The sequence below is a fragment of the Pezoporus occidentalis genome, unplaced genomic scaffold (genome assembly GCF_034315485.1).
Source record: "Pezoporus occidentalis ecotype Australia unplaced genomic scaffold, CSIRO_AGI_Poc_V1 ctg91, whole genome shotgun sequence".
In the NCBI taxonomy this organism is placed as follows: Eukaryota; Metazoa; Chordata; class Aves; order Psittaciformes; family Psittacidae; genus Pezoporus; species Pezoporus occidentalis.
The window spans coordinates 2,409,719-2,428,012 of NW_026916273.1; the positions used below are offsets into that span (position 1 = coordinate 2,409,719).

Sequence of the window (18,294 nt, forward strand, 5' to 3'; positions counted from 1 at the left end):
TGCCCCGTAGCAATAGCTGAGCTAAGGCAGCTCTGTAGGCTTCATGTATGTGCACACTCTAAAGAAGTGTATTTATTTATATTAATCATTAAGTATTCATGTTTCAGAACTGAGCAGGCATTTAAAGACTACCATCAGGTTGGGTGGATGTTTATGCTATGCATTAGTGACATTACAGTCAAAAAACAAAAGCTATAATACACGGTTGATTAAGTAAGAAACTGGCAAGCTAAGATGGGTTGAGAAGGAAGTAGGCAACATGTATGTAAGTTTACTTGTGCCCTTATTTATCTGCTCAGTGACTGAATGCAGCTTTCGAGTTTTCCTGGTCATTGCTAACTTGCTGTTGAACTTGTGTGTTATCACAGAAGTGAATTCTGGATATTGAAAATTGTCTTAAATGGGAAAAAAATGTTGCCTAGCTTAGATTCAGCCTGGGGTCTTTCCCATTTGCGAAAGGAGAGCTGCCTTAAGTGCTTTGCAGAGGTTGCGTTTATAAGAGGCTAAGAATGCAAAGGGAAATGAGCATCACTGCTCAATGGGGCTTCCTCCCTGCCCTCGCTACAAGGTCTTCACTGGAAGGAAAAGCCGATGAATGGGAACATGATGCACAGCCTAGCCTCCTGCTGATGTGAGTTTCAAAGGTAGTCAGGGACCAGGATCAGGAGTAGACAATATTTTCACCTGGAACAGTTTGAATACCATTCACTTGCCTGTGCACAAGCCACTTCTGCCACGTTTCTCAGCATGCCTTCTCAGACTGCCATCTTCTCTTTCTCATCAGTGTAACAACACCAGCAGAGGAACTGTCAATGTCTGTGTGAGCCGCCTTTGGCAAACTAGCCTGGATAACAATAGATGTTAGGGTAGGAGTGGGAGTATAAACAGTGTACGTGAATGGAGGATCCAAAACTGCCTGGGAAGACATTTGTCCCAGACGATCATGTAGGAGAGGAAGATGAACATCAGCCAAACGCAAAGACAGTTCATGTGCTTGTAACCCACACGTCCCCTCAATATGTGTGTAAGGCCATGTATATGTGTGGAAGGGTGAGAGAAGAGCTTTTTGGGATAAGTGGAGGGTAGAGACCTATAGGTATTAATTAACAGTTTGGAAGTTTCTAGTGCTCTGGCTTGTCTGTTGTACTGTTGATATGGATCTGGAATGAAGAGTTCACTGTTGCTGGTCAGTTCTCTGTCATGAATAAATCAATAAGCCACTTTGATCCAGATTCAGTATACAGGATGTGAGGGGAGCAGTTTTTCTCTATGGCAAAGCCACCATTTCAAATCTGCTTCCAGGAGCTGCGCTCGCAACCTTCAGCCCTCTCGCTCTGCTCTTGCCGTGAGCTCTAGCAAGGGGAAATCTGGGCTCACGTTTGAGTAACAGGTTGGGTACGCTGGGCTTGGCGAGGAAGTTGTTAGGCCCATCTGAGATTGCAATGATCTAGTTGTGCGTTTAGTCAGGTGGAAGTTAAAGTTCAGCAGCCAAAGGCGTATGTAATCCTACTCAGGCTGTGCTTGAAGAGGATGGCTGAGGAGAGAAGAGCATTCCACTGGCAATGTTGTATGTTTGTGTAAGGCTTTCAGCACAGTTAATGTGGAATCCTGACACAACCTTAGAGCGTGCCACCCTGTCAGCTGTTTGCCTCCCAGATGTGTGACAGTAAACAGGAACCCCATGCACCAGGAACTGCTGGGGTTCATAATAAGTTTATCTCGCTGCTAATTTATGTTGCTTCTCCTTTTGTTTTATGTTCTCGCTGTATTTGGAAGCACCAAATGAGCAACATATGGCAGATGCTTGCGTTGGTTCTTCGCGAGGAAGACTTCCAAAGACCACGGCCTACAGCAGAAGGGACAGGCACCCTTTTATTCGTTGCAAGATTACTAGATTATAGCTTTCATCTCCGGGCTATGGGAATACTCCTGCTACTAGAAAGCCCACAAGGTAGAGTTGTGTCTCTTCATGAATTCCAAAAGTATGTCAGGCTGAATTTCAAGCCATTTTTTTGCTTTTATAAGCAATGTATTTCTTCTTGCTTATAACTTTTCAGTCATCTTAGGTTTGGAACAGGGCTAGAACAACAACTTAGTTTTGGTTTACCTTACAAAGTGAATGGCTTTCTATTGCTTCACAAATAACAAAAAAAATCAATAGAAAGTTTTTCCTCATTTTCAAAGTGTACGTTATGTGTGGGGCTTCTGTTCTGCTTGAGGACAAGTCTCAATGGAACATCAGGTCATAAAAAAAAAAAAAGGTTATATTTTAAAACTGCAATATGAAATAATGCGACCACATCAGATTTTGATCTGGGAGCCAGAACTAATAGTTTAATTTTTGATTAGCCCAAGTCTCAATTATTAGGTTAAATGCAATCCTAAAACAGCAGTTAAAAATTAACTTCCCCCTAGCTTCTGATTGCTGTTGTAGCTGGGATTTTATTACATGTAATTATCTCTTTTGTGCTTATCAGGTAGAAATAGATTTATTTTATTTAACTTTCTCTTTCTGTCTTCATAAAATATTTCCCATCAGACAGTTTTGGAAGTTTATTTAGTCTGTATTTACTCTTCCTCAGATGATGAACAAGGCTGTAGGAGAGGGACAGAAAATCAGGCAGGAAAGGAAATGCCTCTGGCATGCCATAAAGGTCACTGTAACAATCTCATCATCTCATTTCCTCTTTAAAGTTTACCTGGGAGTCCCAACTCTTTTTTTTTTTCTGCTTTAGCTCTGCCACTATGTCAAAAAGGAACCCAAGCCACGTGTTGCAATTCTGTGGTATTGCGGTGAAACGGAGCATCCCTTTCCTTTCGGAGTTAGAAGTGTTTATAAGCGAGCCAGCACTTTGCTTCCTTCAGATCACAAAACCAACCTGTCTGGCAACTTCAGCTAACAAGCACTGCAGGAAAAGGTGAGAATTCCTTTCTTCTCTAACAGTGGGGCAACACAAATCTGGTACCAACTGATTCAGGTGCAGCTAATGAAAACTTAGAATTATTTATTTTAAAATGTTTTTAAATAGTAGTTGTGACATTTTTCACAGGACAGTATTTATATGCTTTTGTGCCTGAAGTTAAGCACGCAATGTGTATCTATATACCTCATAGAATTGTTATCTATCAGAACAGCTGATGGTTTGAGGTAATCTTTTGTATCTTACCAGGATTCATTTTGCCGGGGTGTGTCCATTGACAAATACGTAGTTATGGTCAGATCATTCTCTGGTTTAAAAAAACATGCAGTGCCATTGACTTGGCCCTGCCTTGAGCTGGGACTGGGCCAGAGTGATGCCCAGAGGGCCCTCCTCACATAAATCATTTTGTGATCCTCAGTGAAGGAATCTGTGCCGATTTACAGCAGCTCCTGCTTCCAGTGCACATTCCTCATCTATGAAGTGCTTAGGCGACTGCGCTGATTAGTGATGTTCAGAAACTGAGTTTATCTCTGCTTAATTTTGCAGTTTGTTTTTTTTTTTGGGGGGGGGGGTGTTCTTCCTCTATCTTCAAAATGGAATAATTTTCCATGAAAATTTTAATATTTGTTTTTCGTCCAAACCTGAATTATGAATCTTCTCCCTAAAAGCAGGAGAAACTTGCCTGTTTTTAAGCTACAGTTTTTATGAAAGGCTGATATAGAACAGAAGGCATGTTTTATACCCTTCTCCTCCAGATTTTAGTTGTATTTCAGATACCAGCATAGTGATGGATGCCATGTTACAATGAAAGAAATTAGTGTCTTTTAGAAAGCTGAAAACGTGTTTTTCTTTCACAAATTACAGGCAATCCTGCCTGCAATGGAAAGGAGATAAGAATGTTTGCCTTTTAATGAAGCAATAAACTGCTGATAGGCTGCCTGATAGTATCTGGCTTTTCGAGAGTAGTGTCTCTCTCTGAGTATAGATGCAGTGCGAGCTAGTTCCTCTCGTAGATACTCTCCGGATACTTGTAGTTTCTAATCCCATTAACAGCTATGTTGCGAGGGGTTCAAAATCAGATGACATAGCACTGGTCCAGAGACAGCTGACTTTGATCACGGTTAATGACTGCTAATAATAGCAGAAGCTGCCAGTGAGCAACAGATTTGGAGCACATACAAATACACACAAACTCTTCCTCCATAAACCCAAATGAATATGTTTCATGGCATATGAGAAGAAATCAGGACTACACCCCTTTCACTGAAAACGGCTAGTTTGCCAGGAAGAAAGCCCCAAACCACTTAGTTTTGTGTTTTTCATGTGCATTCTTTTTCTAAGTCATACTCCTGTTCATTTGGTTTAATCTCCAGTTGAAAAGGTCTGAAACTGTAACTTGTCAAAGGTTTTTATGCACCCAGTGGTTGCTACAGTATTTGGCAAGTATGTTTTCTGTTTCATGAAAAGCTCTAGCTGTATTTTTCAGTCAGGACAAATATACATTTATATATTGTATATACAGCCACATACTTGCATATTCCCATGTGAGAGATATGTTTATGTCTCAAATGAACACAGCTACAATGTTATACATACCCAGCTGTCTCTGCAAATACAGCTGTGGCATTGAATCCAAGAGGAATTTTGCCTGAAATTGCTTGCAAAATTAATCCACCAGCCTCAGGTGGGTATTATAACTGGCACCAGTTAGGGATGTGTCAGTATTGACACCAGCTCTACACTGCATTACTGACACTGCTGTCACTTGTCCTCACCAAGGTGCGGAAGAATACAGTCCAGCAAACCACTTCAGCCAGTCCTTCATTTTATTTGCAATCCTTTGCTTTAGAAGGACTACTGACATGTACATACACCAAGAAATATATTTATAAGCTTTGTATGACTGGAATTTAATGTCTATGGATCCTTTAGTGAATGCCTTGTTCACGCAAGCAGCCTCAGTGACACCAGCAAGACTTTTCTTGCCTGGGGAATATTTAATTGAAGGACTTGGGAATGCTTCTGAGCTCCTGACCACATAAGACCTATGCACACAACAATTTCCTCTAAGTTCTGTGGTTTCTTCTCTAAACCGGTTTGTGGTGTCAATAACCAGCAGATCAAAATCTCAGCTTGAGTCTAGTACAAACCTAATTTCCAATGTTCATGTAGTCTAAGAGTTCTTACTTTACTGGAACTGACTCTCTCTTGCTGTTATCCTGCCCAGCATTGGGCTTGGTTTCTGTACACACTCAGTAATCCTCAATGAAGTTTAGTAATTTGGTTTTTTTCCCTGCAGATGTCTCACTTACTATTTGCCATACTTTCATTATTTTCCTTTGCTGCCCTTCTGGAAGCACAGTGGAAACTGAGGGAAAATGGTAAGCAGTCTTCACTTACTGGGACCTGCAGCTGCTGTAGGACACAAGGGTATTTCAGAGTCATGTTTTTGTTCACAAGTACAGCATTTGTTAGCTATAGTACCTTAGGCCAAAATTCTTCCTGTTTGTTTGCGAATAACTAGCCACCTAACTGGCATTGAAGTCCCAAAATGTTGTTCAAAGGCCATTTGTATTTTTGCATTAGAAACTGTCTTATTTCCCACTCTCTTGTTTCAGTCATGAGGTCTGGAAGCAGAAACATCATCTTGTGACTTAGGTAACAGCCCACAAATAAGCAAGTGCAGACTTAATTGTCAAAAAGAATATTTCATAGTAAAACCTAAAACCTAGAAGTGGCTTATCCAATTTTTCTGGTAAACAACTTGAATGTAAATACATTTGTAAAAATACAGTCAGTAATAAGCAAACCTTCTCAATAACTTACCGGAAAATTGGGCTAAATTCAGCTAATAAATTTGCTGTTCCTAGTCACCCAGTGTAGCTCCATAATCCATGCTGTCTTCAATGCAGTTATCCAAAAGGGACCCTAATCAACATGATGAAAGCATTCTTAATCTGATTGTGTTTTAATTTCCAAAACTAATTCAATTACTTTTCCCTGTATTTTTACATTTAAAAAATATTTATCCTGTGGGTTCCCTGGACAATGCTATGATGCTGAAAACTGTGTTTGTCAGTATCGAGAATAATCTGTGCTTGAAGTCTGTAAGATTTACCTTGCCTGTGCTTCAAAGGTCCATAAGTAGTTTGGTAAGCTTTCAAGCTACCTGGAGTTGCATGTTTTCTGTCATTTTAGATTCAGTGTTTGACATGTATTTCTTAGTGTTCTTAGCAATAAAGTCTTAAAGCTCTCATTTTGGTAGTGAGGTGCTCCGATGAAAAGATCTCAGAACTCTGATTTCCTGAGCTGCGCCTTGCTGTGGTCTTGACACACTAAGAAACAAATTTTTGCTGTTTCTTTCATGTAGAAGAGTCTCTGAGGTCACTGAGCATGGCTGGGAAGCCTGTGACAGCAGTAGTGTATCTGAGCAATGAGAGTTACTTTTGAGAACTGATGCCACATAAAAATGTAGGTGAAGTTCTCTAGCAAAGAGACAAGAGAAGATAATGTTTCTTTAATGGGATTATTATTTTGTTATGTGGTATGTCTTCTGATTTGGAAAGGCCAACAAGGCTCTTCAGAATTACCAGATGGCAGTTAAAAGACCTCTGTTGTAGTCCATTTGGCTCTGCTGTAGCTCAGCTCAGTCATACCCCATCTCTTAGTAATTGCTCCACTGGGACCAGGGTGATAGGAACACAGATTGTTCCCTGCGGAAAATTGAAAACAACAACAGCTACGGGCAAATACAAACCACCTGCCCAGAGCTCCCATCTATCTTATTGCTTTCTCACAGACTTTGATGCTGAAGAAGGCAAAGAATCATAGCTCAGCTCTAAATCCACAGAGTAGTTTTACATGCCATTCTGTGAGGAAAGGCCACATGCCACATGCCCAAGGAATACCTGGGCTCAGTGTGTCCTGGCATCCTCACCTTTAAAATAAAGGTACGTGCCTACTTCTTATGGTTATGAACTGCTGTAAGGTTCTCTGAGAACATGGAAAAAAAAAATAAATGAATCACTTCTTCCGTTAAAATGTCAGCCCTATTGATCAGCAGGTTCTAGAGACACAGATTTTTTAAGTCGAACCTCTTCTTGTAGTTAAGATTTCCAGGTGATGGTGAGGCCTTGGGCAAGAAAGCCAGAGATTTGTTAGTGGTTTTCCTGGAAAGTAGAGCTGAAAAAAGGGCTCAGCTCAATCTTTATATTGTTAGGTATGAGTAGCTGCTAACATGTCTTTCTCTGCAATGTCCAGTGTACGTCATAGAATCAGAGTGGAATACTGAGACACCAGCTAAAAGAGTGGAGCTCACCTGTAACACATCTGATGAGACACTGCCAGTGTACTGGGAAAAGGACAGCGAGCTGAAAGGAACTGGAAGGACTCTGATTGCTGAAGTGAAAGAGTTCCCAGATGCTGGCAACTATACCTGTCTGACAGCTGATACCCATGAAGTCGTCAGCTATGATTTCTTCCTCATAACTAAAATAGACTCCAGTGGGCAAATGATAAGGTCAATTCTGAAAAGTTTTGACGGTACGGTCATCATATGCTGTGATGTATCTTGTTCAGCTTTGTGCCTTGGAACTTTATGAGGTCCAGAGGGAGCTCTCTGGAGAAATGTGCCAGAAACACCTACTTTAAAATGGGTCCTCTTCAAATGTTTTACTGACAGTGAAGGAAAAAGCACTACTTTTGTGGGTTTGTGCATGGAGCAGCTGATGAGCAGCATAGGAATCTGTTGCCATGGGATTAATTTAGACTCTCTAGGAGTGATTAGAATCAGGATAACAATACTATGCCACTGCTTTTCTGGTGGGGAATCAAGTGACTTGCTTTGCCTTCATCTCACAGACCCAGCACTCAGGAGCGAGTTTGCAAAACCAGGGCTACATGGTTTGACATGACCAGGGATTGACCTAGATTTTAAGTGCTGTCGTTTGGTCTTCTCCATCCACAATTAACCCACTGGGCAAGCCTGTGATGTTTTGCATTTTCTGCATGAACCTCGCTCATCTGTGTCTCATATTGCAGTTCCTTAGTGTTGTGCCAAGAACTTAGGAATTTCCAAGGCTTTTTCCCTGACTCCTGGACCCATATGCCAGATGCAGTAGGCTGATCTGCCAGTCAGCTACATCCAGGGTGGAATATAGAGAGTCTGCAGTGCTGGGCAGCAGAAACAAAACACATGCTTGTATTAAGGCCTCATTCACTTCTCACACTGGAAACATTCCCCACAAAGTGCCCCAGTGTGTGAAGATGAGAGATGATCCACTGCAAGCACTCTCAATGCATGGCATAACAAATACAGAGCTTTACCAACTGAATAGCGCCAATGTTTCTTTTTGAAAGGAACAATGGCTTTGCCTATATAAATCTCTTACTGACAGCTATCTGCAACAGCTGGGGTGTGCTCTAGCTCCTGTTAATAGCCATGTAGATGTGGTTAATGTGGGCCCATGTAAACCAGCCTCCAGCCACTTGCTGACTCTGGTTATATGGCTTTTAACTACAGGTGGCTGCCCAAGGGCAGTATGAGACTGTGTCTGCTGATGTACCCACCAGCTACCAAAGTAGATGGGAGCCTACTGAATCACTGTTTTCTCTCTGCTTTGACCTCTTTGGCAAAAAGACTAAATAAATCGTGTTTTCTGTCTTTTTCCATCTAGAACCAAACAAGACGTTTTTAAAATGTGAGGCAAAGAACTACTCTGGAATTTTCGTATGTTCATGGATGACAGAAAATGAGAGTCCAAATGTGAAGTTCACAATCAGAAGTCTAAAAGGGTAAAAGCTTGTACTTTCCTTAACAACCTCATAGTAAGGCTGGAACACCCTTTGTGTTACTCTCAATAGGAGATCCTGGATTTTAGGCTGCTGCGGACATGTAGAAGGCGAGGAATCCCTCTTCCAGAGTCCGAACATGTGCAAAATGTTTTGAGCCATCACTGGGACTAACTTTAGTAAGGGCATGGAAGTTGCTCAGAAATTAATAAAGGCTTGAAAATGGACCAGCCCCCACTGGACTGTTACAGCTGCTACAGTACAGCCACAGAGTAACTTAAGCAATAACAAACCAGTTCGTGCTGGGGAAAGAGAGGAAGTTGAGCCAAAAGCAGAAACAATTGTAGTACTGAGTCCCTTTGCAGCAGATCCAGTGCAATGAGGGGAGTGGGAGACTGCACCCACTGCAGAAGCCACATGCCACTGACGAGTCTCTGTTGAGGAAGGCTACAGAAACCTGCAGGGGAAATATGTGAGGGGAACCTTATGGGGATTTCCTGCCTCCCACTACTCTTGGGGGTTTCTCCAAAACATGGAGGGCTTAAACAAACGTCACTTCAGTTTGTTAAAGAAGAAACAACTGCAAAGGGTTTTATTTTGCTTAATGCAAAAATAGAACTGGATTCAGGTAGTACTTTATAGGTGGCTTTTGTTATTTATTTCCCAATGGATATATTTTAACCTTCTCTTATTTGTTCCAGCAAGGCTTTGGAAAGGGCTAAGGAACAAAGTAAGCTTGTCATGGGACAGTGGTAATAAGGAATGAGATATCCTGGTTTAGGTTTAAACCCTAATTCATTCTGCTAAGGCAGGGGGGCTTTTGTGATTTACATTAATATGAATACAGCACTGAAAATGTAAGAGCTAAGAACTCCCACTGTCCCTTAGCTGTTGAAGCACAGCCATAAAATGATCCAGGCAACATCAGAACATTACCTTACCAACTATATGGTGTTCTTGTGGCAACAAATTCTCAGAACAAACCAGCATTTCCAGTACTTTTCTCTGTTCTGTATTCAGCTCTCAAGGAGACATAATCTGCAGCAGCCCTGTAGCTCACACTGACATATCAGTGACTGAATACACAGCCCAGTGCCAGAAAGAAAGCTACTGTCCCTTTGCTGAAGAGCACGAGCCAATTGAGATGTTCCTGGAGGTCATTGATGAGGTGGAATATGAGAACTACACTAGCAGCTTCTTCATCAGAGATATCAGTGAGTACATCAGGAATCATGATTAAGTCTTAGCTTTATTCTTGCCAATAGTGGAACTAACAATGGGAGCTGATCAAACCAAACTTGGGAATCCCTGCCCTGTTCTACTGTAAATCTGTATCAAGCCCCCAGTTACAGGAACAGGGGAAAACAAATCATAGCAGCAGTCTGGAAGAGGATGAGGAAGTGAAGAAGCAACATTTTCCTAGCTTGTGACCTCAAACCCTCAAACACTGCATCTCCCAGATGTTTCTGTAGCCTTCTTTATTAGATGGAGATGTTTTGTAAGGGGGATACGAAAGAAGTCAGAGAATAACCAATAACCCAGCAGCCTCTTCTCTGAGAACTGCAGATTTACCCAGATAATGGTTAATGCTCTCCCCCAATACATTCTTACAAATGGGCATCCAGGGCAGGGTAATAGAAACTGACAGGAAAGAAGAGGACCAGTTGTGTCCATGATGCCACAGGGCACAGGAAAAGGAAGCAGGATCCTATGGAAACAGATGCTTTGCTGAATGTCCTAACAGTCAGCAGGGCCTAAAGACATTCCTCTGTGTCCAACAGAGCCCTCTGCAACCCTCTGAGCAAAGAAAAAGAAGGATCTTAACCTGGAGAGACTCTGGGAGTGTGCTTAAGCTTTCATAAGAAGCATACAAGGCAATTCATATCGATCATGTCTACCCCTCTTTTAATCTCATGGGGGCCCTCAAAAGATGACTCCTATAAAACTACCAACAGTAGTATAGCAACATCTAATATTATGCCGCTAATGCAAACTCTATCTTCTCTTGCAGTAAAACCTGACCCACCCCAGTGTCAGTATGTGGCCACAAATGGAACAGTGACCTGGACCTATCCCGGAACATGGAGCACACCTAAGTCCTACTTCCCTTTGACTTTCAGGGTCAAAGTTGAAAGTACAAAGAAACGCAACAGCCAGGTAGAGATACAGCATTTGAAACACAGTTTTCTTGCTGGAACAGACAGTATAAATAATATAAACTTAGTATGCAAGAATTATGGACTAAAATTAAAAACATAATAATAATAAAAAAGGGTGCTGAGACCCAAATGTGGCAGGGTACTGTCTTGGCACAGAGACCTCTTCCTAGTTCTGTGAGCAGTAAGATCCAAACAACACACTCTGGGGTGGATGCAGTGCTGATGTCACTGGGAAGATAAAATCGTGCCCAGCATTGCATAGCTGTGTTTGTGTGAGAAAAGTGATTACTAATTCATTAGTAGGCTGTGTGGGTCCTAACTTGGGAAAATCCCCATTTCCAAACCAAGAAGTCTAGGATCTGTTGCACTGGTTTCCTTGTGTGCTGTTTCTACCTGGGTAGCTCAGACTTTCTTTGTGGGTGACTTGGCAAATGAGGAACCAGTGACCCATTTGGTAGCATTTCTGTGGGGATTGGTGCAGACTGACGTCTTGGGCACTAACTTTCCAGTTATCAGTTAATTGTTAACTAATCATTGCTACTCTGTGTTAGTCTGAAATCACAAAATGGTTTTGCTTCATTTGCTCATGCTCATGGGATACACATTGAAGGGTACATGACAGCAGTATGGCAATTTGCTTAGGTTGACAAATCAAAAGCAGAACTGGAAAGAAACATACAAATCAGTGGACCACAGCGCAGGTCCTTAACTGCAGTGTTGCTCTTCCTTGGTCCAGCAGTCAGAAAAGTAAAGCGATGTAATTAGCACTCCAGTTTGTAAACCAGACACTAGAGGATGTCTTCTTTCATGTGAAAAAAACCCAACCCAGCAAGCGTGTACCGGCAGATGGGGCTATTCCCGTTAGTGCTGACTCCTTGATTTTAGTGGCGTTAGTAGAGCTCCTTGTCCCTGAGCAGAGAAGCGGGGAGTGCTTCTTGCAGCAGCCACAAGCCCTCAGTGGAAATTTCAGCGATACTGAAAAGCAGCAACGTCTGTCTTTTAGGGTTCCCACTCTGGAAGAAGAAGAAAAAAGAGAAAACCCCAGATAAACAAGTTAACCCTTTGTTTTAATGACTGAGTTCTGGGGTTGGATCACTTTACAACACTAACTCCAGTGGAAAGTGGGCTTTTAGTTTGTTTTTACTGAGGCTTAAGATTTCACAAGTCCTCATGACTTTGGTATCTGTGGGTGAAGACTGGTGCCTTGGAAACAACAGACTGCCAGTGGAGTTTTCAAGTTATATGTGCTTGTTGCAGTCTGTCTGGCACTTTATTGTGTGTTCTGCTTGACCTTTACAATCTGCTGATGGAGCTGTGCCCCGTTCAGGTCTATGGCACTGATGAGCAGGCCATTCAGATTCCAGTGGCTGGGCCAAAGAGGAAGATCTCTGTGCAAGCCAGGGATCGCTATTACAATTCATCCTGGAGTGAGTGGTCTTCACTTTGCAGGTAAGACTTAACAGAACCTCCTGCTGGAGGAGCAGGGGTGATTCCTTACCTAGGAGAGTAAGGTGCCCATTGAACTACTTCTGCTTCTTAAATATTCATTTGTTTCACAATTCCTCGTAGTCCTCACAGACATTTTTGTCTCCTGAATGTTTGGTTATTTAATCCATTTAAATCAGAGAGGAAACAATAGATGTAGGTTCATGGACAAAGGTAGCATTCTACCCCATTAGGCATTTACAAATATTGCCTAAGAAATAGATGAGCATTTGGTTGTTGCCAATGTTGAATCAATGTTGAGCATCCAAATGCAGCAGACAACCCATATACAGCCAAGTTCTACCAGTAAAATAAGAAAGGGAGTAAGAGAGAGCTCTGAGATATGTGCTATTAGAAAGAAAAGCTATAAGCAGCTTCTGCTAGTCCTAGAAATGGCTGTTTCCTTATTCTGTGAATTGATCAGTGCTCTCTGACAGCTCTAAATTACTCTCAGCCCAGCTTTCCAAGTCAAAACATATTTTTAAATATGGAAATATCCTCCTTCAGACCCAACACCCAAAAGAGTTATGCAGATTTTTCTCTTCTTCCTCTCTTATGTAATTTTGGGGTGGGTTTTTTCACTTAGATGGAGATGCAAATCTCTCTGACCTCCAAGTATCCTGAGTCACACTCTTGAAAAGTTGTAAACTCGTAGCCCTATTGAAACATTTGAAATGAGATCACACTTCTGTCATGTTCACACGGGAACTCCTGAGCCTTGCGTTGCGTGGTCTGCAGTCCTTTAGAGCAATTGAGGAGTGGCATTTCACTGGATGGCTCAGACCAGCAAACCCTTATTGAGAAATGGACTAAAAATCTATATCTGAGGGAAATGAAGATAATTCTTAGTTCTTACATAAATTTCCTTTCTCTTATTTTACAGATAACCAGTAAGAGATTCTAGGAGGAGGCACAGTCCTCCTAAAGAAAACAAAGAATGAACTAGCACAAAAACATAATTAGAAGGAAATCTGCATTGAGATTATTAAGAAGCCATGCTTACTTTTTTTTTGGAATAGATTGATGTGGTCCTGATTTTGGCAGCTCTTTTAAATTCCTTAGATTTTAGTAATGCCTTTAGCATACATCATGTTATATTAACATGCATAGTATTTTGGTGCATTGCTGTTAGCCATTATTATAGGTTCTGCATATTCTTGTATTGCTTCTATTTATTTATTTATTATTATTTATTTACTTGACATGACTTGCAATGCCAGATGATGGCATTTAAATTGCTATTTAAACTGTTTCATGTGTTAATTTATTTCGGAAGGTAACGTGCTGAAAGAACTGGTTTAGTATTCCATTATTTAACTGTTTAATTATTTGATAACCTATTTATTTTAATTTACTATTATTTATTGTGTTGAAATGTATTGGCACAGAAAGCCTTGGCTGCATGTGGCAGCCACGTATCATGTCTCTGGGCCATCGTTGTTGGCCAGTGTGATGGCAGGTGTTTTAGTAACAGAAGGAATTGCAAGTTCTGAGCCCTAGCAATGTTTGCTGCTGGAGTTTTTCCACTGCCTGTGTTTACATCATGTTGATGCCCAGGTATGAACACTGCAAATGGTTGTTGCCTGAGAGGTCAATCACTCTTAAAGGCCTATGACTGCAGCTGAGCCCAAGCTGCAACGGCGGCGATGGAGGAAGCTTTGAGCTGCTGTGGTTGGAAAAGTCCTGTTGCTGTTGCCACCTCTGGTGAACATGAAAGAAAAAGGGGGCCAGTAGCTGAATATAACACCTCCTCAACAAAACTCCTTTCTTTCATGCCTGTGATCATTAGAGGCCCTTTATTCAGTGACACAACTGTACCCAGTGCATCTCTTGCAGTGGTGTTTTCTGACAGTAACATTAAATCAGATCTGCTGTGCCACAGGGCACAAGTAGTCATGAATCTGCAACTGAAACCAAGGCAGCTTAAATGATTTAAGAAAAACTGCAGTTTATCTGGTACCTCAGATAACAATTGGTAACTGGTTTTATCTGTGGATGTTAAACACAGAGTTTTAGAATACAGATTTTTATAGTTCATTTTGAAAGTATTGCCCTACTTCTGCAACATGTTAGGTGCCTTCACAGAACCTTGGGGAAAAAATCAAGTCCTGGTTCTGTACTGCTTACAGTGTAAGTGCCCAGGTCTGGAAAGGGGTGGAAGCAAGTGTTGAAGCCTGTACATTTTTGTAAAACTACCTAAGTCCTGACTTCCAAGAGGGCGAAACACGTTAAAATATCTTTGAAGATCTAGGCCTTAATCCCTGGTAGAGAATCACTGAAATTAAAGACAGGCTTCCATTGTGACAGTGCTTCCTTTTTTCCAGTCTTAGCAACTTTAGGTGGTAATTTAAGATATTAGACACTGAAATGTGGGATGTATCTGGTATTTCAGAAAACTGTTGATAATCTAGCTACAAGTGCTGTTAGTATTTATTAAGGTGCACATCTTATTTTTGCTATAAATGCAATTTACTGTGTTTTTTTTACAAAGAAGCTAATAATAAATACATCTGAAAACAAGAAAACTTGGTTTACTTATGATATTTGAGAATGGTTTATATCACTCTTCACCTTCCTACCAGTATATTATACACTACTTTTGAGGCAATGTCTGTAGGGAGAAGTAATGTTACTGATTAATGCTACCAAGTTCATGGCTTGTAAAAGTGTACAAGAGAACACAGAAGAGTCATGCCTCTTAGTCGTCAGTCTCTTCTAAACCCGCTTCTGCAGGCCAAGAAAGGATTGTTTCTTCTGCAGCCTAAGAGCACGCTGAAGTTCACTGGCCTCTGTGGTCAGGAGGTTTGCAACTGAAACTAGGCTGACACGTATCTTGAGGTCTTTGAGGTTTCTCTCTAAAACTGTTGGTACAGTGTTCAGAATTAGGACCTTCCTGTTCTTTGAATATCTGGGCTGAAACCCCGGCACCATTGAAACCAGTCACTGAAACCTCTCACCACCTTCAATTCAGCCATTTTCACTCCCAGAAATACTCAGGCTGAATTTACAAGTATCCTGATAAAGACTATATGAAACTATTATCTTTGGAGGAAAATGCCTTTCTGTGCCTTGATCCCACAATGTGAGTTAAACCTCCCTGCAGGAAGCTTCAGTGAGGAAAGTCATTGTCTATGATTCTTCAGAAAAATAGCAAAGCACAGCTTGAAGTTGGCTTCAGTCCTTGATTATCCATATCCTGGGCCTTATACAGATCCAGGTGCCCCTGAGTATCTGTTCTAGAAATTGTCAGTCTCCCAACTCTGGGGAACTCTCTAGATTCTATAAAAGGGTGTCAGTATCACAGTGCAAATATTCATTATGGTGCCTCCATACACTGGAGATCATTTCTGAACATAACCCATCCAGTCAAGAAAATAATAGCTGATGTGCCTGTTAATCCTTGTACTTCTGTATCTTAATTCCTGTGCTGGTTGCACTGCAAACGATCTGGAAACCTTCTCCTAAATGTCACAATGGGCAGACTCAATCAGGCTGCACAATGTAAAAAATTGCCTTATATTGCATCAAAGCTTCTTTGATATAAAATTATAGAATGATGTTTATTCCTGAGGCAACTATAGTTATTAATCATATAGACACATAATAGGTCTTCTACTGGACCCCTGTCTTAGTGAGCCGGAATCTCCTGGGAAGGGGCAGCTCCTCTAGCTTTCTATTCAGACTCTTCATTCATCATGTGGGTTTAGGTTTTGCCTACCACACCTCCCTAAATCTGCACTGCACTGAGACTGACTAATTGCCTCCAGGGGTTTTTGTGGGTGATCCTCATCTTAAAGAAGGCTTTGCAAATAGTTGCTATACTTAATGAGGCACTAATAGGTTACAGTAGGAGCTTGCTATCCTCTAAGTGCTTCACCCATTACAGCTGGGTAAGCAGAGACTGCTAACAGCAAAAGAGGGGGGGAGGCTTAGGTCTGATTAGGGGTTCTGTGAAAGAGCACAGATTTCAGGTCCAAATTCTTCACATCCACCCCTCCTTTCATGTTGACCTTCATCTCATGCCTCTTCTACTTAAGTCGTAGCTTCTTTTTTATAAGAGATTTTATAAAAATAGAGGTAAGATTTTTAATGCAGGCAACACCAATGTGTGTCCTCTAACCTTGTTCTGAGACATGAAAAAACTTAAAAGAAAGCTTTCCTCAAATATGTCTGTTTGACTGACTGTCTTCAGTGTGACAGAACTTTGAAATGCTAAGCGCCTGGAAGTTAGATCTTGAAGTACGAAATAGAGTGTGATTCAAAATCAGTCCTATTCAGAGCTCACTGTCCAATTCATTCAGAACTAAGTACTAAGCTGCTAATGCCTGTTTTGCATATATCTGTGAAGAATCAAGTCATTCAGAAACATCAATGGTATAACACTAAGTAACTCAAGGGATTCACAAGGTAGTTTCACAATAGTAGGTATCACAGCCTTGTAATTTACCTTAAAGAGATCAGAAGATACAAAGAAAAAGAATAAAGATCAGCTCCAGCCTTTGCAGGGAGTCTGGTGTTGGGTATTTTTACTTTCTAAAATCACACCTGAAAGCTTCAGTGGGGACCTGTCCCAGCTTGACAGCTGCAATTTTAACTAAACCCTTCTTTGATCTCTCTTAAGGTGTGCAAAATGGGAAACTCACCTTCCTTCAGGCAGATATCCAAATGTTTTGGCATGGTTTGATGCCTTAAGAAATACATCATTTGGTTCGCAAATCTTCCATTGAGCAAGACTTTAAAAGTCTGATACATTAATTGCACATGGGTGGACAACCCTAACCACCCACCCACAACAAAATTGATGGAGTCTGTGTACTGGGTTGCGTGTAAACAGGCACTGGAATCACTAACAGGTCTCAATTCCCACTCGTGACTGTACCAACATCTACCTTGGCTTGTGCATTCTTCGCAGGTATACATGGGGTGTGAGAACATGTTTTTTTAGTTGTTCCATGTGCCTTTTTTTTCAGCACTGTTGATGTCCTCACTATGAGGCACTCCACATGAATGGGAACAAGCTGCTGCCACCAGCGCTTTCTGGAATGCAGCAAGATAACATCCTCCCATGCAGAATAAAGCAGGCACTTAGCTAATGACATGCTACAGCAGCATTCTTGCCATCATATTTGTGCGCCATTCAGGGCTCCAAAAATAAAAGCAATGCATCAATAATTGTGACAAATGCTCTCACTCAGAAAAATACAAACTAACATAACATCAGATGTAACAGGCCCATTAAAGTGAATAATCATGTGTTCAAAAAGCAACTGCTTTTTCTTCTAAATAACAATTCAGAGAGATAAGAAGTTGGGAAAAGACAAGATACAATAAGGAAAGTAGAAAATTACCAGAGGCCCACAATTAACGTACATGTATTCAAACAGGACGTCCCGGCCAATGGAAACCAGTACAAGTCTGCTGATGAGGCCAAGATTTCACTCCTGATTTTTCAATCCAAACAGAGTATTTACCACAGATTTCAGATTTTCTTTTAGGTAAAGAGGCCTTACTTATCCAACTCTGGGAAGCAGCTGTAACCAAACAGATCTGAACACTTGTTTCCCAACAACTTTTTTATTCTGAGGAGCTAAAATCAAATCAATGTCCTACTCTATTTTCAGTGTCTGCTTTGTCAAACCTAGAAATATGAACTCATAAGGACAAATACAATATGCCACAAAGTCCCAAAGTAGCTGACTGTCAGCAACAGATGACATTCACTTACGAGAATCACAGAATCAGTTCAGGTGGGAATGGACCACTGGAGGGCTCTTGGTTCCCTACATCCTTGCCCCACCACCAAATCACGGTAAGAACAGATCCATTTTTTAGTCTCTCCAGTGATGTCTCTGGGCAACCTGTTCCAATGCTTGACTGCTCTCATTGTGAAATTTGTTTTCCTCACCTCTAATTGGAATTTCTCTTGCTGCAATTTGCTC

The 18,294-nt window shown here is 41.2% G+C and overlaps 1 protein-coding gene across 2 annotated transcripts; it reads left to right on the top strand.

The window, feature by feature from the left end:
• Positions 1 to 981: 981 nt before the first annotated feature.
• On the top strand, positions 982 to 13,999 carry IL12B (interleukin 12B). Of its 2 annotated transcripts, XM_062605260.1 has the most exons (8): positions 982 to 2,918; positions 5,221 to 5,302; positions 7,182 to 7,463; positions 8,597 to 8,714; positions 9,732 to 9,925; positions 10,723 to 10,868; positions 12,198 to 12,319; positions 13,239 to 13,999. In XM_062605260.1, exons 2-8 carry the CDS (start codon positions 5,221 to 5,223, stop codon positions 13,240 to 13,242), a joined length of 948 nt encoding a protein of 315 aa, XP_062461244.1. In that variant the 5' UTR covers positions 982 to 2,918; the 3' UTR covers positions 13,243 to 13,999. The 2 variants fall into 2 exon arrangements, with proteins under 2 accessions (XP_062461244.1, XP_062461245.1); XM_062605261.1 differs by lacking the exon at positions 13,239 to 13,999 and having other exon boundaries at positions 12,198 to 12,323.
• Positions 14,000 to 18,294: the final 4,295 nt, after the last annotated feature.

What these genes read in the sequence shown, in the direction of transcription:
- IL12B (XM_062605260.1), top strand. Translation starts at nt 5,221, where the DNA reads ATGTCTCACTTACTATTTGCCATACTTTCATTATTTTCCTTTGCTGCC. An exon ending in AATTCTGAAAAGTTTTGACG is followed by an intron (nt 7,464 to 8,596) that starts GTACGGTCATCA and finishes TTTTCCATCTAG; the next exon opens with AACCAAACAAGACGTTTTTA. An exon ending in CAAAGAAACGCAACAGCCAG is followed by an intron (nt 10,869 to 12,197) that starts GTAGAGATACAG and finishes TGCCCCGTTCAG; the next exon opens with GTCTATGGCACTGATGAGCA.